We start from the raw sequence: 22,156 nt of genomic DNA, 5'->3' as shown, positions 1-22,156 counted from the left end.
TCAGCACCAACTCGGGCTCAACGCACTGAAGCTGCCAGTGCCAGTGCCACCGGAGGCGAGGAGCAGGAGGACTCCGGACCAGCCGTTGCAGAATCCGGGGAGCGGACACATCTACAGACTGGGGATAGTAGTCCCCTGGAGGGGAGGGGGTGGGCTCTGAGGATGAACCAGTTGCCGGACCAAGCGGCATGCAGCAACGCAAGGGGGATAGGCAAGTTCGGCCACCGTCTCCCCGGAGGGCAAGGCAGGTAGTCATGACTGCTGCACAGAGTGCAGATGAGGTGCGTCGCCTGGCTGAAATGAGCAAACAGGCCCGGGTCAGACACACGGAGCTGATGGCTGCAGTGGAGAAGATGCCTGAGTCAATAGATTCATTGGCTAAGAGTATGTGGACTTCGGGGCAACAATGGAGAGGACTCTCCAGGGCTTTGGGGCAACAATGGAGAGGACTCTCCAGGTCTTCGGGGAAACAATGGACAGGTTTATCCAGGGCTTCGGGGCAACAATGGACAGGACTATCCAGGGCTTTGGCCCAACAATGGAGAGGACTGTCCACGGCTTTGAGTCGGCTATGGAAAGGACTGTTCAGGGCTTCGGACAATCCCTGGAAAGGTCTGTCCAGGGCTTGTCCGAGGCAGTGGAGCGGTCGGCACCTGCCTTGTCCGAAGCAATGGAAAGAACTGTTCAGGGCTTCTCCGAAGCACTGGCACCTGGCACACAGGTCCTCACTGTTGCCACGCAGTCACTTGCTGGGCTCCTCCACACCCAGATTGAGGCAACGCGATCTCTCACTGCAGCCACCCTCTCTGCATCAGTTAGGATCACCCCGGGCCCTTCCAGTCCCATACAAGGCCAGGAATCAGTGGAGTATGCGATTGTGGCGGATGAGCCGAGCCGCTCCCCTCAGATAGCCAGTGTGTCGTCCGACCATGGTGCAGGTGTCCTCTCTCGGCAGGAGACCACTGCACATGCCAGCGCTGGGACGTCTGCAGTGCAGCTGCCACCACCTGCAGGCCACACTGCTTCCAGCCATGGTCACATCAAGCATCCTGCGTCCGCACCCTCCAAGACCAGAGGTCGGCCAGGCCGTACCTCAGGGGCTTCTGCGCTTCCACACAGTGAGCAGGCGTCCCCCAGCCTTGAGCCCGCCACTGGGGTCCAATTACGTAGGAGCAGCAGGGAGGGAAGGGGCCGGGCGCGAAAGAGAAGTCGTTCTCCCTCAAGGGGCCAGTTGTAGAGGGAGGTGCTGAGACGTTTCTTTGTCAAAATTCAAGGACACCCTCACCTGTTGTTATATTTGCAGGAGGTTTGTTGAGTTTTGCGGCTTTGCCGAAGAGTTCACAGTTATTTAGTAACTTATGGTTTCTGTTGACATTACGTTGTTTTGCTGTAATGAAAGACTTTAGTGCCAATAAACAGAAGTTTCAATGTGGCATGGTGCACGTGACTACTTTCAGTGATGCTGGCATTCAGAGGCCGTCAAACATCCAAAGTGCGCATGAGTTAAGACTCTCATCATTCCACCACAGGGGTCTCGAAACGAGTCCTGATGAGCCTCTGACGTATGGCCCTTCCACTTTCAGCAGCCCTTCCATCTTCCTCCTGCTCCTCCTCCTCCGCCTGCTCTTCCTCCTCCTCCTCCTCCTCCGCCTTCTCTGCTGGTCGTTGAGGGACAGCTGGAATTGGCTGGGTGCGTCGATTCGCCAAGTTGTGGAGCATGCAGCAGACGACGACGATGTGTCCCACTTGCTGCGACGAGTACTGCAGGGATCCCCCCGAATGTTCCAGACATCGGAAACGCTTTTTGAGAACACCAATAGTGTGCTGTTTACTGTGCCTGGTCGCCTGATGGCCGCTGCTGATCAGCTCTTCTGCTGGGGTGTTGGCCACACGGAGTGTTGTCATCAGCCATGGCCAGAGAGGATAGGCCTTGTCCCCAGTAAGCCAGCCTCGTCTTCGAGCCAGCCCCTCAAAAAGGTTACAAACTGAGGTCAACCGCAGGATAAAGGCATCGTGGCTGCACCCTGGGAAATGCGCAGTGACTGCCATGATGATTTGGGAGTGGAGCCCCTTGAGGTTGCGGAAGTCCTAAGGATGATGGCATGGCGCCCTCAAAGCCACGTGTGTGCTGTCAGTCGCCCCCTGCACCATGGGGAAGTCCGCAATAGAAGCGATACCCTGCGCGCTCCGCCTGCTTGTGCAGGGTCAGAGGCAAGGTCATGAATTGACGCCTTCGCCTATAAAGGGCATCTGTAACTTGCCGGATGCAACAGTGGACTGCAACCTGAGCGACAGTCGCAATGTCCCCAATGGCTGACTGAAAGGATCCGTTGGCATAAAAATTGAGGCCATCAGTCAGTTTAGCGATCACGGACAGAGAGGTTCTGCACCGTTCACGCGGCTGCAGGTCCTGACCAAGCAGGTGGCACAGATCAGTAACAATGTCCCTCCGGAATCGGAGCCTTCCCAAACACTGCTCCTCCGACATGTCAAGGCTTGTCACCTGCTGCCTAAAGACCCTTGCAGCATCCCGTCGGTTTGGCCGACCTCCATTTCCCCTGCTCCTTCTGGCCAATCCCGGCCCTCTCTCCCGCCGTCTCTCTGCCCCTTCACAGTGTTGGGCGATGAGGCCGTCGCCCTGCAAAGAAGCTCGCATTCCGATGCAAGTTGGTCAAAAGGCTTTTAGGTGTAGTGCTGCAAGTGCTTCGGTTTGAAGGTCCCAAGTACTGTAAAGCTCAATTCCCAAAACTCCGCTCCACAGTAGCTTGCCAACTCTATCCAGCAGCGATCGCAATGAGCAGGCCAAGTGGCTGAGGATTCTGCACTAGAGCTGTCCCCTTCAAATAGCGCCCCCCCCTACTCCGAGAAGGGCCTGCTAGCCCTCCCTCGAACTGTCACTAATAGCGCTAGGCGTTAAGGCTCCGGGCGCCACCCAATATGCGCTCAGCTGCTCCTAGAAGGCGTTGCACACTGAAATGACGTCATGATCTGCTTGCGCTCGCGGGCGCGCGCAAACACTTAGCGCAGGCGCTAAATGTATAGTCAATATCCGAGTTGTCGCTATCTTCATAGCGTCCGCCCCAACATAGGGCATCGCCCCAATTCTAGGTCTGTTTAGGTGCTCAGCGCCGGCGCTACCAACCGAATTTCTAGGCCAAAAAGCTTTAAAAAGATAGTTGACAAGGGTTACCTTTTATGTGTGCCTATGTTTGCAAAACATAACAAATCTTCTGAAGCAGATTCTTTTGGTTTCTCAGGAAGTCATGGAATCAGAAACTAGCACAGCAAGATTAATGGCTCTGTGAATTACATGTAGGTGAGAGAAACCTGGGGTAAGTCCCCTCATTCTCAGCCACTGCCCTAGCTCTCTTGCGGGAAACAATGGGCAGAATTCAGCGAATGGGTGCCAACACTGAATTTGTTCATGATTTATTGATTTCATACAATTGTTTTAAGTATATGGTTCACAGGAATAAAAAGGAGAAACACATATTATTTTTCTTGCTCCTTTGCATTGCCATGAAATGTATGTTCTAAAATAATAGTACAAATCAGTAAATTCTTAATGAAATCACAACTGTTGACAACATTGCAACCTGTGTACTAACCACATTGTGGCATACCCTTGTAGTACAATTTTAATGCTGCCCACTATATCTTTTTTAAAACAAATCTTAGTGTCAAATCATAACTCAAACTTTCGTAACATAATTATTTAAGGAAGAGACGACATATGCCATCATTTTCTATTTATGTCTGTTATTTGAAAAAATCTTCCAAATGTTTGCTGCCATCCCGATTTAAAACATTATTTTCCAACACACCCATCACCGTAAGGTTCATGCTGATCACCAATGTTCCAATTATACACAGGTTCTGACTTAGCAGAGGAACTGCGATAGCTTCAGGTAGTTTTCCATTTCTTTGTTGGAAATTATCTATCAGCTATTACATACAATACAATTCAGAAGGGGAGAGGGAATGAGGATCTGAAGATGGAAAATGAAATGGACAGGAAGTTTGGTGTAAGAAAATGCAGAGAGACTGATAAACTTTAGACTTGTTGCCACGTCCAGCATAACAAGATACTCCTGAATTATTTAATTACTCTAACTGGAAAAAAAAATTGCTCACTCCCCCGCCATCCCAATCTCCAAGTGCTTGTACTTCCCATCGGGAAATGTAATAAAACACTTTTTTGAGGCAGAGGAAAGTTATTTGATATTTTCTCCTTGTTTGCCCCCTTCTGGGTCTCTCCAAGCAATCCGCCATTACCTACTGACATAAACAAGAAGGCAACTTCAACCAGGACTCTGCCAGTATTGCTTTTCAGGGAAAGAAATGACCTGAAGGTGATTTCCTTCCATCCCTTTCTCAGATTCCATTCAGCATCTCCCTCTGATAGTAAAGTTGACATGGAACGCTCAGTGTGACGATTTGTGGGTGCAAACCAATGCAGTGACACATGCAACTTAAGAGTGCTGTAGCTCCAAACACTGAACCTCTGTGCTGCATTTAACTAAGTCAAGTACAGCTCTACCAATTTTATGTACTCTGCTCTATCTTCCCAGTTGTGCTATTGGGAACTTTTAGAAAAGAGTCCTTCATTATCATTATGAGCTGTCATATGAAACATGCATCAAATATACTCACATCCTAGAAAAGCTGTGCCATTGTGTTATGTCACACACCATATCAATATCTTATAAGGACACAGAACACTCAAGGCTATTTTTTTAATGTTTAAAATTTCAGTCTGAATATTAGTGTTGACTCAATGCCATGTATTTCCTTACTGCACTATTTGTGTCTGCATTGTTGCACAAGCGAGTGTCAGCATCAAGAAGGTAGAGTGAGTTACAGACAGCAATGAGGAAAAACTAGTGCAACATTTCACTTAATGCACTTTCATAAATGAAAATAAATACAAGATTTCTTAAAATCCAGTTTGACAAACTATCGCTGTATAGGCACTGAGCAGCTTCTGATAATTCTTCGCAGGGGGAGTTCATTAATGAAGTCTTTTACCATCTAAAATAAATATTTTTCATTTGCTGCAGGAATGGAAGAAATTATTGGAAGGCGAGGGGGTGCGTAAGAGACTATATTCACACTTTCATTAACTCAAAATCCATGCCTTATCCTTGTTATACTATTAGGAATAACATATAATGAATTATACATGATACATACATGAATTCATTTCTTTCAAAGCTTTACTTCCCTTATAACTGGAAAGCCATATACTCATCTCAATAAAACTTGGAAGATATCAGTGCACCATTGACCTAATAAATTTGCAGTCCTTTGTAAAATCTAGCTTATTAAATTAAACATACCCTTCACATTTCACTCTTACCACGAAGAATCCAATTTATAACCATTATACAAGCAAAACACCACAGTAAATTGCTGTATTAATATGAATGGTTATGAATGAACATACAGTTACAGTGTGCCCAAACAACAATGTTCAATGAAAGGAAATCTTATATTGGTGAAAATGATCAAACTGGTTAGTCAGCACTGAAAGACAGAGACTGATTTCAAATATAGTTCCCAGCATGGATCTATCTACTGGTGAATTAAATTCAGCACTCAGGATAGAAAATCACTTATATAGTTTGGTTAGAACGCAATACCCTGTGAGTAGATTGCCACAAATAGGCATCGCCATTAGACAAATTCTCATGCTTCTAGTTACATGCGGGGTGAAATTAAAATTTGTATAAACTAATAAAGAGAAAAAGGGACTGAATTATTCTATTGGCTTATCTAGGCTGGGATTCAAACCATTTAGATTCAAAAGTGCAATACAAACAGGTATAGCTTTAAAAAAAAAGTAGTATGAAAGATCCCTGATGCTTTAGCAGATAAAGGGCCTGCCAGATACAGTAATGAGCCCTCATACATGCCCTACTCCAGGACTGTGCTTGATTAGCTGGTTTCAACCAGAATATCAATGGGGCACTGCAATGGATCTAAAGTAGGAAGGCAGAGAAAAAAATAATCCAGGGCACCTGCTCCTGATCGCTGTCCAACGATGGCTACTGTAAAAGTGTGTGCGCGAACCAGGCTTGGCATTAATACTCTCATTGGTCGAATAGCCAACTGACACCCACTATCTGGATTCATACATTAAGAATGGTCACTTGGGTGAGGTACTAGGAGATTGCTACCGCCTGTTGAATCACAGCAGAGCAAGAGTGAACACCCTGTGGGGGGAAAGGGAGGTGAGAAAGGAGCGAGGCCTTAGCCTGCAGGAAGCTTCTGCTTCTATAACACAGTAGTGATTGTAAATAAATGGCAGCTACATTTCCCGAAGTTAAAATCAGTTGCAATCAGAGATGTTTTCCATTCTACCACTCGAGATGTTTTCCGTGATTCTACACAAGGACACAGAGGTACGGAGTCCTTACAGACCTCACAGAAATACTGTGCATATGGTCCCTTCATAAAATATACAGTAGTTTTGAAATTAAGCACCCACAAAGCAAAGATGGATCTGCCTTCACTCTTCCAAATATGTACCATTATTGCCATTATTATTTGAATGGCAATAGATTGGGAGAAGGGGAAGTGCAAAGAGACCTGGGTGTCCTTGTGCACCAGTCGCTGAAGGTAAGCATGCAGGTGCAGCAGGCGGTTAAGAAGGCAAATGGTATGTTGGCCTTCGTAGCAAGAGGGTTCGAGTACAGGAACAAGGATGTCTTGCTACAGTTGTACAGGGCCTTGGTGAGACCGCACCTTGAGTATTGTGTGCAGTTTTGGTCACCTTACCTGAGGAAGGACGTTCTTGCCATGGAGGGAGTGCAGCGAAGATTCACCAGGCTGATACCTGGGATAGCAGGAATGACGTATGAGGAGAGATTGTGTCGATTGGGCTTATACTCACTGGAGTTTAGAAGATTGAGAGGGGATCTCATCGAAACCTATAAAATTCTGTCAGGTCTGGACAGACTAGATGCAGGAAGGATGTTTCTGATGGCCGGGTAGTCCAGAACCAGGGGTCATAGTCTAAGGATAAGGGGTAAGCCATTTAGGACTGAAATGAGGAGGAATTTCTTCACCCAGAGAGTGGTGAACCTGTGGAATTCTCTGCCACAGAGGGTGGTGGAGGCTAGTTCATTAAATATATTCAAGAAAGAGTTGGATATATTTCTTGAGGCTAAAGGGATCAAGGGATATGGGGAAAAGGCAGGGACAGGGTACTGAATTTGGATGATCAGCCATGATCACATTGAATGGCGGAGCAGGCTCGAAGGGCCGAATGGCCTACTCCTGCTCCTATCTTCTATGTTTCTATGTACCTTGTGTTTCAATCATGATTGGCCACTATTATAGCCTAGATGTATATACTTTTTATATATGTAACCAAAATAATTTTTGCATATTCAGCTTCTCTTTCAGAAATAGAAAAAAAAGCATCATACCATCTTCTTTACAAGCCTTCAGAAAAGGGGGAATCATCTGTATAATATCGGCGGTCTTGTCCCTCACCACTTGTTCTTCATCTTGTAGTAGGGTGAAAATACATCTCCACAGTGTTAAAGTATCCAGTAGATCTGCATCGCAAGGGAGGGTTTATGAATTACATAGTGAAAGGTATCCAAAATAATACTGTTTCAAATGTAGAGAATACTACAAGGGCAAATTTTATGGACTGCATTTACAACAATAAGTTTTTCTTCCCTGGGCCCCCAACCAATTTTTGAATGGTTGTATGGCAGCCCACTAGTCCCTCAGTCAAGTGACCAAACCTCATGTATGAGATTAGGCAGTGAAAGTTGGCAGGCTATTTCACTGTAAAAGGTATCCTATTCTCAACTAATGTCCAAATACTTAGAGGCCTAGAAATTACTTTGCACCGGCCTCACTGTCTGCTGGGCAGCCCCAGGATCTCGCCAGTGAAATGGACGGCGATCAGGAGAGGGAGAGGGACGGCGATCAGGAGAGGGAGAGGGACGGCGATCAGGAGAGGGAGAGGGACGGCGATCAGGAGAGGGAGAGGGACGGCGATCAGGAGAGGGAGAGGGACGGCGATCAGGAGAGGGAGAGGGACGGCGATCAGGAGAGGGAGAGGGACGGCGATCAGGAGAGGGAGAGGGACGGCGATCAGGAGAGGGACAGCGATCAGGAGAGGGAGATGGACGGCGATCAGGAGAGGGGGAGGGACGGCGATCAGGAGAGGGAGAGGGACGGCGATCAGGAGAGGGAGAGGGACGGCAATCAGGAGAGGGAGATGGACGGCGATCAGGAGAGGGAAGGGGCTGAGCGATCAGGAGAGGGAGATGGACAGTGATCAGGAGAGGGAAGGGGCCGAGCGATCAGGAGTGGGAAGGGGCCGAGCAATCAGGAGTGGGAAGGGGCCGAGCAATCAGGAGTGGGAAGGGGCCGAGCGGGGGCTTGCAACGGTCTTGGGCAATGCAGTGGAGCCGGGATTTGCTCCAAAGTCAGGTAAGTATTTTTTTTTAAACAGACCTTTTTAGTGGCGGTGTCCAGCCGTCACTTTAAGGACTGCCGGTTAGGTGGTCTGTAGATCACGTTTTCCTAAACGTATCCGGCCAGATGCTGGCTGCACTCGCGGCAGTCCAATTTTACAAAGAGGGCCTCAAACAAGCATTAGGCCCCAGTAGCTGCATATGCAAAGGTCTAACGCTTCATTTAGGCATGGACCCTGGATGCTTCTATTTCTACCTTTACTAATATGGCGGGTGGCGCATTTCCAGTGCATAATGAGCGTGCACGCCCTGCCCGCCATATTGGATGCTTAGTCTGAGTTTTGAGTCTGAAAAATATGCGTGGCGCCATTAAATTTCTAGGCCATACTCTCCAGCATGGGTCACTGGATTATGATTGGGAGCAAGGTACTGGGCTGACTTTTCCTATTCATAGACGGTAAGATCAATTTTAGCACCTGACATACTGCCCCTGCTAAAATCAGCTAACTCCACAGAGTGCAAGTTGAATTGAGAGCTTCTGGTCTGTGTAGCATACTACACCTTGGTAGTGCCTTTAGCTACTAGGCTAATAAGTGAGCTCACAATCAATTTAATTTGCAACATTTACATTTGCTTATACAGTAACAAATTATTCATTGCAACAAGTTTTTTTTGGTCTGGGTCCCAAATGCCATGTCATATTAATAAATCACTCTCGATATCAAAATGTATGTTTATTCTGCTGCATACAGAGGAAGGAACCTGATCAAAATATCCTACAGTCTACAACGTTATATGTAGATGTCTATCTGAACAGAATCTTTACGTACCAAGTACAGGTAGGTGGATCTGGATCAGACCTAGTCTCCACAGGAAAACCATGAAATCTACTCAAGATTTGAAATCAATGAAAGCAATTAGAACTACAGGAAACTTTCGATTAACCGGCACCTAAATAACCGGAAATGTCGGTTAACCGGCAAAATTCAGGAGTAGGTTCAGGTAACTTTTATTACTTGCTTTCCTCCATGTGTTGCTGTGCAAGGGTGTGGTTGCAGCTGTTGCTAAGCTACAGAGATGCTTGCAACTTGTGGCCATTGTTTTGAAGCAACAGGGTTTGTTGCTTTATACGGAGCTCTCAGCTCCGTATCTTTTACTATAGCATTCAGTTATCCGGAATTTTTGATGAACCGGCACCACGTCGGTCCCGTCCGTGCCGGATAAAAAAAAGTTTCCTGTACTCTTTATGAACTGACATATTTTAGACCTGTTCAGACCAGACAAGGTGGAGCCTTCAATTACGATTAAATAATGTGTGTAAAATAAGATTTTAAGGGGGGTACTCAGTGTGTTTATAGCAGGCTTTGATTAAATGTGAAGAAGTATTGTACTGTATGAGGTGATAGTTCAATGAGTCGTAGCAATTTTAAAGCCATCAAAGAATGGACTACATTATAAATGCGTGCAATGAATAAAGCAAGCTGAGATTACTGTACAATGTATTTACAAATGCCTCTGGGGGAAGAATGTAAACAAATCACATGCAAATGTATTTGGATTCAAGCATCTATTCACAGAGCAGCAGCAAATACATTTCCTGCCTACCTCTTCTATTTAGCCTAAAGTATTTACTCACCTAAATAGATTTGTTTATTGGCAAGCAAAGATGGGACAGCATCAATGAGGACTTTTGCAGCTGTCAATCGGATTTCTGTCTGCTGCTCAACTCCACAACTCTGTGCAACTAAATGAACCCACTGTCTGAGGTCTTGACTTATGGAATCCAAGGATTTCTGTTGAGAACAGAGACATATATGAGAACGTTATAGAAGCCTCTCTCAGAAGTAGCGTATTGATTCATCATTATACGAGTAGTTTGTTTCCTTTACCTCCTGCTTCTTCAGCACAAGATGGATCACCAGTTTTGAAGCCAATGTGAGTGTAACACTTTGCATCTCAACGCTAAAAATTCACAAGAAAAAGTACTATTAATGTCTATGTTCAGCTTAAATTCAAAATAAAAGGTGCAATTACTATCTATATTCAGCTTATGAACAAACAAAAAACCAATTAGTCGTTGCCAAGTTTTTTCCTTTCAAGGTATACCTTTAAATATCCTCAAAAATATTTGTGCTTCATGGATACAGACATGCTGTTCCCAACTCTTTATCATGATTCAAATTTTGGACCTTGCATGTTTGAATCAGTTGGATAATTGGACACCAAGATGACTGCCACCCTGGAGTGATGGAGCATAATTTGGTAGAAAATGTTCGGCTTGAGAAGTTAACTTTCCACTGTTGTTCATCATTACTGCTCATAGCATTTTGCCTCCACATGAAGCCAGTGACATTGTGTGCCTGGAACTCTATCTGAAAGGGCAGGTCAATGATATGGAAATTGGGTGTTAAAATATGTCCTGAGGAGGAACCGTTGTCAAATTTCAAGCAAGCTCATCTCTGCACAACTCATTGTAGGGAAGGGAGGGAGGAGAAATGTAGAAATATTAACTCAAGCTTGCATTCAAATGTAGCCATCCAACAGTGTGCACTTGGAAACCAGTAAGCTGTGTCACTGTCTAATCCTCCGAACATAAAAGCAATAGCTCCTTGAATGGCCATGGTGTGGAGATGCCGGAGTTGGACTGGGGTGAACAAATGTAAGAAGTCACACGACACCAGGTTATAGTCCAACAGCTTTATTTGAAATCACAAGCTTTCGGAGCGCTGCTCCTTCTTCAGGCTTCACCTGAAGAAGGAGCAGCGCTCCGAAAGCTTGTGATTTCAAATAAAGCTGTTGGACTATAACCTGGTGTCGTGTGACTTCTTACATTTATCCTTGAATGGCAACCACTATAAATTCACAGGTCAACCCAAACAACAATTTACTGTGGGTTATCCAATCACACATAAGGAAGCTAATAAAATTATGAACTAACATAAGTAAAAGCATCATTAGAATGGATGCTGTATAATGCCCCATCATCAATAGTACAGAGAATGAAACCAGTTGATTCTGTGTAAAAACCCAATTTATACTGGCACCCGATATTAGTCAGGTGATATACCTATCAATTCGTCCAATAAAAAGCGACGAGTTAGGAACGTAACTAAAGGTTTTTATTGACTAAATAACAGAGCCCACCCTCGTGGGTGATCGGGTCCAACAAGGAGGAATACCAGCCAGTCGACTACCTTTATACCTGGGCAGGTAGGTGGAGCCATGGGCGGAGTCGGAGGTGGTCAGCCCAGGTATAACAGCGCGACAAGAGGCGACCTCGTATCGTGATACAACAGTGATAACGGTGATAACAATACAACAGTGATAACTATAGTGTAACGATAAAAGTGGTTTACCACATTCACCCCTTGTTTAGATTTGAGTCCGGCGGGGTGAAGTGTACTACCAGTTCTGGTATGTCAGTCTGTCCGGAGGCCTCGTAAGCCTCTCCGATCGTCGCAGCGGCGGTGCTGCATTATCCGGTGTTAGTGCTCGTGTCTGCGTGGTCGGCGAAGGCTCGTGGGGTTCCGGCATGCCGTCTACCTGGGCTGGAATTGGGGGGGTGGTGGGGGGGGGTAAAGGTGGTGTCTCCGGAGTGCCCGAGGGTGCGAGGTCTCGTAAGGAGACAGTGTCCTCCCGCCCGTCTGGGTAAGCCACGTAGGCGTACTGGGGGTTGGCGTGCAGGAGGTTCACCCTTTCGACCAGGGGGTCTGTTTTATGGGCCCTCACGTGCTTTCGCAGCAAGACGGGCCCCGGAGAGGTCAGCCAGGTTGGTAGGGTGGTTCCCGTAGTCGACTTCCTGGGGAAAACAAACATTCGTTCATGGGGGGTGGCGTTAACGGCAGTGCAAAGTAGTGACCGGATGGAGTGCAGCGCTGTCGGGAGGACTTCCTGCCAGCGGGAGGTTGGGAGGCCCTTAGACTTTAAGGCTAAGAGGACGGCCTTCCATACCGTCGCGTTCTCTCTTTCCACCTGGCCGTTCCCTTGGGGGTTGTAGCTGGTGGTCCTACTTGCTGCAATACCTCTCGCTAGTAGGAACTGACGGAGTTCCTCGCTCATGAAAGAGGAGCCCCGGTCACTATGTATATAGTTTGGGAACCCGAACAAGGCGAAGAGGTCGTTCAGGCATTTAATGACCGTGGTACTGGTCATGTCTGGGCAGGGGAAGGCAAAGGGGAAACGGGAGTACTCATCAACAATGTTGAGGAAGTACACATTACGGTCAGAGGACGGGAGGGGCCCCTTAAAGTCGATGCTCAGGCGCTCGAAGGGGCGGGTGGCCTTGATCAGGCTTGCTCTGTCCGGCCTAAAGAAGTGCGGTTTGCACTCGGCGCAGGTCTGGCAGTTCCTGGTTATGGTCCTGACCTCCTCGATGGAGTAGGGCAGGTTGCGGGCCTTAATGAAGTGGTAAAGTCTGGTGACCCCGGGGTGGCAGAGGTCGTTGTGGAGGGTCTGAAGTCTATCACTTTGCGCGCTGGCGCATGTAATTCGTGACAGAGCATCGGGGGGTTCGTTCAGCTTACCTGGCCGGTACAAGATATCATAATCGTAGGTGGAGAGCTCGATTCTCCACCTCAAGATCTTGTCATTCTTGATTTTGCCCCTCAGCTTGTTATTAAACATAAAAGCGACCGAACGTTGGTCGGTAAGGAGGGTAAATCGTTTGCCTGCCAGGTAGTGCCTCCAGCGTCGTACCGCCTCCACAATCGCCTGGGCCTCCTTCTCGACCGACGAGTGTCGGATCTCAGGGCCCTGTAGGGTCCTTGAGAAGAAGGCCACCGGTCTCCCCTCCTGGTTAAGGGTGGCGGCTAGGGCGAAGTCGGATGCATCGCTCTCGACTTGGAAGGGGATGGACTCATCCACTGCGTGCATAGTGGCCTTGGCAATGTCTCCCTTAATGAGGGAGAAGGCTGCGCACGCTTCCTCCGTAAGGGGGAAGGATGTGGACTTCATGAGGGGTCTGGCTTTGTCCGCATAATTGGGCACCCATTGGGCATAGTAGGCGAAGAGCCCCAGGGTTCTCTTAAGTGCCTTAGGGCAGTGGGGGAGGGGTAGCTCCATGAGGGGGCGCATTCTTTCGGGGTCGGGGCCGATGAGTCCGTTCTCTACTACACAGCCAAGGATGGCAAGGCGCGAGGTGTTAAACACACATTTCTCCTTATTGTAGGTGAGGTTCAGCCGTTGGGCCGTACGGAGGAATTTCTCCAGATTCACGTCGTGGTCCTGCCGGTCGCGGCCGCAGATGGTGACGTTATCTAGGTAGGGGAATGTGGCCTGCAGTCCGTTCTGGTCAACCATCCGGTCCATCTCCCTTTGGAAGACCGAGACCCCGTTGGTGACACCGAAGGGGACCCTAAGGAAGTGGTATAGGCGCCCATTCGCCTCGAAGGCGGTGTACTGGCGGTCCTCGGGGTGGATAGGGAGTTGGTGGTAGGCCGACTTAAGGTCGATGGTCGAGAATACGCGGTATTGTGCAATCTGATTGACCATGTCAGATATGCGGGGAAGGGGGTATGCGTCCAGCTGGGTGTATCTGTTTATGGTCTGGCTGTAGTCGATGACCAGGCGATTTTTATCGCCGGTCTTAACGACCACGACCTGGGCACGCCAGGGGCTGTTGCTCCCCTCGATGATGCCCTCCTTCAGGAGACGCTGCACCTCAGAGCTAATGAAAGCTCTGTCCCCAGCGCTGTACCGCCTGCTCTTGGTAGCGACGGGTTTGCAGTCGGGGGTGAGGTTAGCGAACAGGGAAGGTGGCGGCACCTTGAGGGTGGATAGGCTGCAGGTGTTACGCGGTGGGCGGTTTAACCTTCGCTGGTTGTCGACTGTGAGTGGGGGGAGGGGTCCACCGTATGCTAGGGTTACACTTTGGAGGTGGGATTGGAAGTCCAGCCCTAGTAGGACGGCAGCGCAGAGCTGGGGGAGGACGAGGAGTTTAAAGTTTTTATACTCTGTACCCTTAACCGACAAGGTCACAGCACAGTAGCCGCTAATGTCCGTGGCGTGGGACCTCGATGCCATCGAGATTCGGTTGCGCGTTGGCAGGACAGGGAGGGAGTAGTGGCTCACCGTGTCTGGGTGGATGAAGCTCTCCGTGCTTCCGCTGTCGAACAGGCAGGTCGTGGCGTGGCCGTTTACTTTGATGTCCATCATCGACTTGGACAGGTGGTGTGGGCGGGCTTGATCCAGAGTGACGGAGGCTAGCGTGTAGGTAAGCGAGTCGTTGTCGTCTGCGGGCGAGGCGGTCGTCGGGTCCGGGGGCCCGGTGGCAGTCGGGCGTGGTGGGTAAAATGGCGTCTCCCACGAGGTAGGACAAAATGGCGGAGAAGATGGCTGCCCCCATAACTCACATGAGGCACTATTGGGGTCGGTTGCCTTGATCAAAGATGGCCGCCCCCATGACTCACGTGTGGGGATACTGGCCTCAGTTGCCGTGAAAGAAGATGGCCGCCCCCACAGTTCGCATGAGGCACTGCTGGCCTCTGAAGATCCGCTCCTGCAGGCCTTAGAGAAATGGCCTTTCTTCCTGCAGGTTGTGCAGGTAGAGTTCCTGGCTGGGCAGCGCGACCTCGGGTGCTTCTCCTGGCCGCAAAAGAAGCAGCCGGCGGCCCGATCGCGGGTGCCCGATGTCGGAGCCGGTACCGGGGGTGGCGGGCCCGGTCGGGTCCGGGACGCCGACGCTGAGGTAGGTCCCGGGGGCGGCGTTGCGAAGGGTATTGCGGTAGGGGTCGGGCCCGAGTCCCAGGGTCGCGAGCAGTACCTGGAAAACGCCTCCTGGTCCTGATGGGCCACCTCCAGGGAGAGAGCGAGGGCTTCAGCTTTGTCCAGGTCGAGGTCTTTAGCTTCAAGCAGTCTTTGCCGTGAGTAGTCGGACCGTAGGCCTTTCACAAAGGCATCGCGGATATTATCTTCCGTATTTTCAACAGCCGTCACCGCTTTAAAGTCACAGTTCCTGCCGAGTGCTCTTAGCGCCCGTAAAAATTCAGCTACAGACTCTCCTGGCTGTTGCGGGCGGGATCTTAGGAGGTGCCTGGTGTACATGTAATTTACCGGGCTGCGGTACTGCTGTTTCAGTAGGTTGATAGCGGCCTCGTACGTAGTCGTGTCCTGGATGAGTGCGTATACTCTCGGGCTCGCTTGGGCGTTCAGAAGTCTTAGTTTGGATCTCTGCGGGGCGCCGGATTCTTCCAGGTAGGATTCGAAGCAGTCCAGCCAGTGTTTGAAGTTGAGGGCTGCGTTTGCTGCCTGTGGGTTTAGATCCAGGTACGGTGGTTTGAGGGCTTGCAGCCAAGCCGGCTGGTGTGGCTGTGCTTCTGGGAGGGCTTCTGGCTGGCCAGTAGTAGACATCTTTAAAATTTAGTCAATAAAATTGATATACCTATCAATTCGTCCAATAAAAAGCGACGAGTTAGGAACGTAACTAAAGGTTTTTATTGACTAAATAACAGAGCCCACCCTCGTGGGTGATCGGGTCCAACAAGGAGGAATACCAGCCAGTCGACTACCTTTATACCTGGGCAGGTAGGTGGAGCCATGGGCGGAGTCGGAGGTGGTCAGCCCAGGTATAACAGCGCGACAAGAGGCGACCTCGTATCGTGATACAACAGTGATAACGGTGATAACAATACAACAGTGATAACTATAGTGTAACGATTATGAACTAACATAAGTAAAAGCATCATTAGAATGGATGCTGTATAATGCCCCATCATCAATAGTACAGAGAATGAAACCAGTTGATTCTGTGTAAAAACCCAATTTATACTGGCACCCGATATTAGTCAGGCAAAGTCCAGATGAACTTCTGGCGGTTTACACTACAATTCCTAATAAGGTCAGCCATGGCTCAGTGGTAGCACTCTCGCATCTGAGTCAGAAGGTTGTGGGTTCAGGTCAGACTACAGAGACTTGAGCACAAAAATCTAGGCTGACACTCCAGTGCAGTATTGAGGGAGTGCTGCAATGTTGGAGGTGCCATTTTTTGAATGAGACATTAAACTAAGGCCCTGTCTGCCATCTGTCAGGTGGACGTAAAAGATCCCATGACACTATTTGAAGACAAGCAGTGGAGTTTTCCCAGTGTCCTGGCTAACATTTATCCCTCAGTCAACACTTAGATTATCAGGTCACTTATCTCATTGTTTGTGGGACCTTGCTGGGCGCAAATTAGCTGCCATGTTTCCTACACTGTAACAGTGACTGCACTTCAAAAGTTGGCTGTAAAGCACTTTGGGCTGTCCGGAGGTCGTGAAAGGCGCTATATTAATACAAGTCTTTTTCTTTTTAAATAAATCTGGAAACTGAACAAATGCACAACAGCAGGAATTGCAGGACTGTGCATTGAGGAAAATGTATTGCATATGAAGGAAACACTATTATAGGAGCCTGATCCATTTTGAGGTATGTTTCTTTTCCCCCGCTAAACAAACAGCTTTACATAAGTGTATTTCAGGTTAAAATGCTTACAATGGAGTACGGCGTTTTATACTGACCAGTATGAATTCTCTTTACACTGGAATTATACCACAAACCTGAGGGGTTCCAAGTCATTTTTAATGCAAGCACAGTTGCTTCTCATTGAGGTGAGGATGACACAGTCCTCAGGAATAGTAACAGCAAGCATTTAAATGTTTCTAAGACACGTATAGTAGAAAAAAGATAAAATAAAGAGCTTGCCAGATCTTATTTAGGGAGACTGCTCAAAGCCCAGCTTCAGAAGGGTGTTTGTTATCGCTTCAGTTCGTGCAAATGATGCCAAAATAGTATATTTCTGATCTGGGACTCATACCCACTGAAAAGTTAACTGAAACCGTCCAGAAGCATTTAATGTATATCTGCAAAAATTTTACAGAATGGAAACTTTTGTCTCCTCTGGGTACTGGATTGAACCAGTGTTGCAAATGCTGAAGAGTGGTGTTCTATCGTACTACGTCAATCCTTAAGTTGGGTTTCAAGCAATGCAATGAGTAATATTAGGAAGGCTGTTCATTGCATTGCTATACTAGCTTGGAAATGCTTAATGCTGTCACTGGGTTCAGCAGGGGAATAAAATTCTATTCCAGAGAACTACCATCTCTCACCTTGGTGGAAAACAACTGCACAAGTACTTCATTTATTTTTGTTGAAAGAATAGAAGTCAGGAATCCATGTTGGATTTAAGAGATAAAAATGACTGAGAACCATTCTACCTCTACTTCATCATGTCATGCTGCACAGCAAACAAGGTTGATTATGGCTGAAATAAAAGTTACATAACATAACTTCTCCAGATCTCAATCTTTTATATTCTCTTGAGATATTTGAAACCATAGGTTGTTGGAGTATGGCTTAGAAATTAAACAGCCCTTTGTTAAAACACAGTAACTCATTAAAAAAAATCTATCATAAATAGTTAAGTTTTGGCTTTTAATGTGCTAGAAATCACAAGTTTGCCAGTAGCATTTCTTTGGACTCTTCTGGTGCCTAATCAAATGCCTCTAAGACATTTTCACATTAAGGACAATTAATTTATGAGAATCAATGAAAAAAATAATAAATTTTCTTCTCATGACAAGGCTGTACCATTGAATGCATCAGTTTCGTGACCCGAGTTTATAATTTAATAAATGAATCATTTCAAACACATTGCTTTAATTTGCCTTGGTTCCTGTAGTTTCCATGTGTGGGGTAGACTGACTTGCCAGAGCGTGGGACTAAGAAACCTCTCCCACTGTAATTTAAGTGTGTAAATCCAAGCCTTCATGCAAGCTCAAAAAATATAAAATACTTCCATTCACTCCTTGAGATTTCAAACTTTTGCGCACATATGGCAATACATCAAGTTCCTATGTTAAAACGGTTCATTATGACAGCATACGTAAGGGGCATTATTATACAGCATTACTATTTCTAACCTTTGATTGTATTTTTTCTACTGGTTAGTTAACAGCTGGGGACATTACACGGATATGCAATGAGCCTAGAGGCAGAACAACATTTCACTCATGTAAGCAGAAGCACTAGCAATGAACATTGTGCAAAACTATTAAAGGCCTGCACAAATATGTACATCGCAAAAGTGTCTATGGGCACACAGCAACCAACTGTTCCGTTGTGTTATGCCCCGAGATACTGATAATATAGACAGGAGATTTCATTTTATGAAAAAATGGTCTTTATTTAACAGAACAATTTTTGACTTTCAGCTGTGAGTGAAAGGTACAGTCAGAAGAGACTAGAATATTCTCGATTACATGGGGTTTAACAGCTAAACACAATACCTATCTCCAGCAGATGATTACTGTTCATCCAAACAGGAAACTTTGACATAAACAATAATAGGAATAAAAAAGGAAGCTCATAAATATAGAAATTCCAATCAGTGAACTTCAGGTACAAATGTTTATCATTCTTGTATCACATTACTTTTTAAATTATTTTTACGTAGCCATTAACTCATTTCAAATGAATGGGTTAAGGTTTCTGTAAAAAAGCACACACAGGAATGCAGCATTTATAAGGGAAGTTTACTGACCAGAATTTCTGTCTTATAGTCAGTCACACTGAATATAGTCAGTCACACTGAATATAGTCAGTCACACTGAATATACAGAATATATAAATATGCTGGCCCTGACTCAAAAAATTGTGTTTTAGTGTATGGATGCAAGTTCACTCAGCAATATGAACATTTCTATGTTAGGAGTAGTTAATATCAAAAAAGAGGAGAATTCAATAAATTTTGAAGATGTTAAAAATCTGGATAGTCTATTAACCAATCTAGCAGTTAATTTGCAAGTTATATTTTCCCATGGGCGTTTGAAACTTTAAATCTATCCACAATTGCCTCTTAAGAGTTCTTGGGACAGTTGCAATTGTTTGAGTCAAAATCTGGAGACGTTTATTATGAACACCCACAAGGGTTGTATATGGCCTGGCAATTTACAGAACAGTGCGAGGGGCTGTTAGGGACTTTTTAGAGATTCATTGTGAAGGGATGTTATTTCTCACACTTGATATGTGGATACACTATATGTCCTCACATGAGTCATTGTTGTTGACAAAATAACTGAAATCTTTAGCAAGAAATTAACCTATACCTTGCCAATTGCTCTCCAGCTCCATCATGTCCAAACTACTCGGCTAGTATTGACAGCTTTGGATCAACATCCTGGAATAAAAAGTTTGCCAATTCCTATTATCTCAGTGAAGGTGGTCCCTGACTGAACTTGTAGCTGAGGTCAGCGAAGTGCTATCTTCCAAGCATGAAGCATCAAGTTGGGGTGCAATTTAAACAAAGGCTACTACAGGTAGACTACCCTTTATCCGGACTTCCGAAAACCGAAACCCTCTAAAAACCGAAGGTTTTTTCGGTCAGCGTAAGTCGTGCGCACGACATGACCAGAGTGGCGCACGACTTACAGGCCTAGCCGGATAAGGGATAGTGTAGCATTTTTCCGCACTTCTGAAAACCGAAATCTTTATCCGCACATCCGAAACCAGAAAACCTCTGAAAGCCGAAAGTGGAGCAAAGCATGACTTCTGAAAACCGAAATGCGCACGACCACGACCCCCGCCGACCCCCACCCCCGACCCCCTGGCCGAACCCGACCCCCACCGACCCCCCCGCCGTACCCCACCCCCGCCGAACCCCACCCAATTTCGGATAAGAGATAATGTACCATCCTTTATCCACACATCCGAAACCAGAAAACCTCTGAAAGCCGAAAGTGGCGCATAGCATGACCCGACGCTGCCGATGCTTGACCCACGCAGGTGTTATGCTGCTCTGTGTGATATTTGCTGCTCTCTTAGATATTTGCAGCTCTCTTAGATATTTGCTGCTCTCTTAGATATTTGCTGGCTTTTAACAATTTGTGAAAATGCTAAAAAGAGCTGCAGATACCCCAATGGGTAACAGTGAGAAGCAGAGAAGGAAGCGTCGCTCATTATCGATATCGCAGAAAGTGGAGTTATTGCAGAAGCTTGATCGTGGTGTGTCTGTGCGACATCTTACTGAAGAATATGGTGTGGGAAGTACCACCGTATATGACTTAAAGAAACAGAAAGACAAGTTGTTGAAATTTTACACTGACAGTGATGACCATAAACTAATGAAAATTAGGAAAACATTGCATAGGGCAAAAAATGAAGATCTTGACTGTGTGCTGATTGAGTGGATTCGACAACGCAGAGGTGAATGTGTGCCACTGACTGGTTTGATGGTCATGAAGCAAGCTAGAATATACCATGAAGAACTGAACATTGAAGTTGAGTGTGAATATTCAGAAGGTTGGCTGCATAAATTTAAGAAGCGTCATGGTATAAGATATCTGAAAATCTGTGGTGAAAAAGCTTCTGCTGATCATGAAGCAGCTGAAAATTACATAGATGAGTTTGCAAAAATAATATCGGATGAAAACCTCGGTCCTGAACAAATTTACAATGCTGATGAAACAGCTCTGTTCTGGCGCTACGTTCCTAGAAAAACATTAGCAACGGCTGATGAGAGTGCACCAGCAGGTTTTAAGGATGCTAAGGACAGGTTGACTGTTCTTGGGTGTGCCAATGCTGCAGGCACACACAAGTTAAAGTTGGTAGTGATTGGAAAAAGCCAACATCCGAGATGTTTGAAAGGTGTATGCAATTTACCTGTGCATTATTATGCGAGCAGGAAAGCATGGGTAACCAGAGGAATATTTTCTCACTGGTTCAATAACCACTTCGTACCAGCGACACGAGCTCATTGCAGGCAAGTTGGACTGGAAGAAAACTGCAAAATTTTATTGTTCCTGGACAACTGCTCCGCACATCCCCCTCCTGAACTTCTTGTGAAAAGTTATGTTTTCGGCATTAACTTTCCCCCTAATGTGACATCTTTAATACAGCCTTGTGACCAAGGAATTTTACGCTCCATGAAGAGCAAGTATAAAGACGTTTTTTTGAACTCTATGCTTGATGCAATCAACAGAGGCGAAGGAATCCAAAGCTTCCTGAAAGAATTCAATGTTAAGGATGCCATTTATGCAGTTGCTAATGCTTGGAACGATGTTGACAAACCAACATTAAAAAATGCTTGGCACAGACTTTGGCCTTCAACGATGTTTCATGAAGATGGACCTGCAGATGACGAGTTTGAAGGATTTCCTGTCAGTCAGGAGAAGATGATGATATCAAACCTCCTCACTTACGCCAAAGGTTTATCATCCGAAAGTGTAAATACGTTAGAGGAAGCTGACATCGAAGAAGTGCTGAACATTGACAATGATGCACCTGTTGTGAATTCATTGAGTGATGGGGAAATTGCTGAAATTGTGTTAAATAAAGACAAGCATGAGGACAGTAGTGATGATGATGATGACATTGTGAACACAGGTGAAAAAATCCCCATAGACGATATGGTGACAATGTGTGATCAGTTAATTGCTGGCCTTGAAAAACGTGCATTTATCAGTGAGCAAGAGATTATGCAAGTTTACTCAATTAAAGAGAGACTGCTTAGACAGAAACCAATGTTAATGAGACAGATGACACTGGAAGAAGTCTTTAAAAAGGCCGTCTGTCGTAGTCATGCTTCATCACTTGAGAATCCTGTTCCTGGCCCATCTTCAGATGTCCAACTCCAACCTGATGACAATGATGACAACACTGATGTATCCTCTTCTCCAAGATCCTCAAGCCAGATGTAATGCTGCTTCATCACTTGAGAATCCTGTTCCTGGCCCATCTTCAGATGT

At 46.4% G+C, this 22,156-nt stretch overlaps 1 protein-coding gene across 1 annotated transcript in view; it reads right to left on the bottom strand.

The window, feature by feature from the left end:
• The window catches only part of thada (THADA armadillo repeat containing), a 502,870-nt gene that overhangs the window by 74,454 nt on the left and 406,260 nt on the right, over positions 1-22,156 (bottom strand). Inside the window, exons 33-35 of the mRNA XM_085980649.1 lie at positions 10,331-10,403; positions 10,078-10,234; positions 7,434-7,565 (exon numbers count right to left, since the gene is read on the bottom strand). Coding sequence (XP_085836775.1) covers positions 7,434-7,565; positions 10,078-10,234; positions 10,331-10,403 — 362 coding nt within the window. The remainder of the gene's footprint in view (positions 1-7,433; positions 7,566-10,077; positions 10,235-10,330; positions 10,404-22,156) is intronic.

This window comes from Somniosus microcephalus, chromosome 3 (assembly GCF_052327205.1).
Source record: "Somniosus microcephalus isolate GS21.2 chromosome 3, FLI_Smic_1.0, whole genome shotgun sequence".
In the NCBI taxonomy this organism is placed as follows: domain Eukaryota; kingdom Metazoa; phylum Chordata; class Chondrichthyes; order Squaliformes; family Somniosidae; genus Somniosus; species Somniosus microcephalus.
This window is presented reverse-complemented; position numbering and strand designations above follow the sequence as displayed.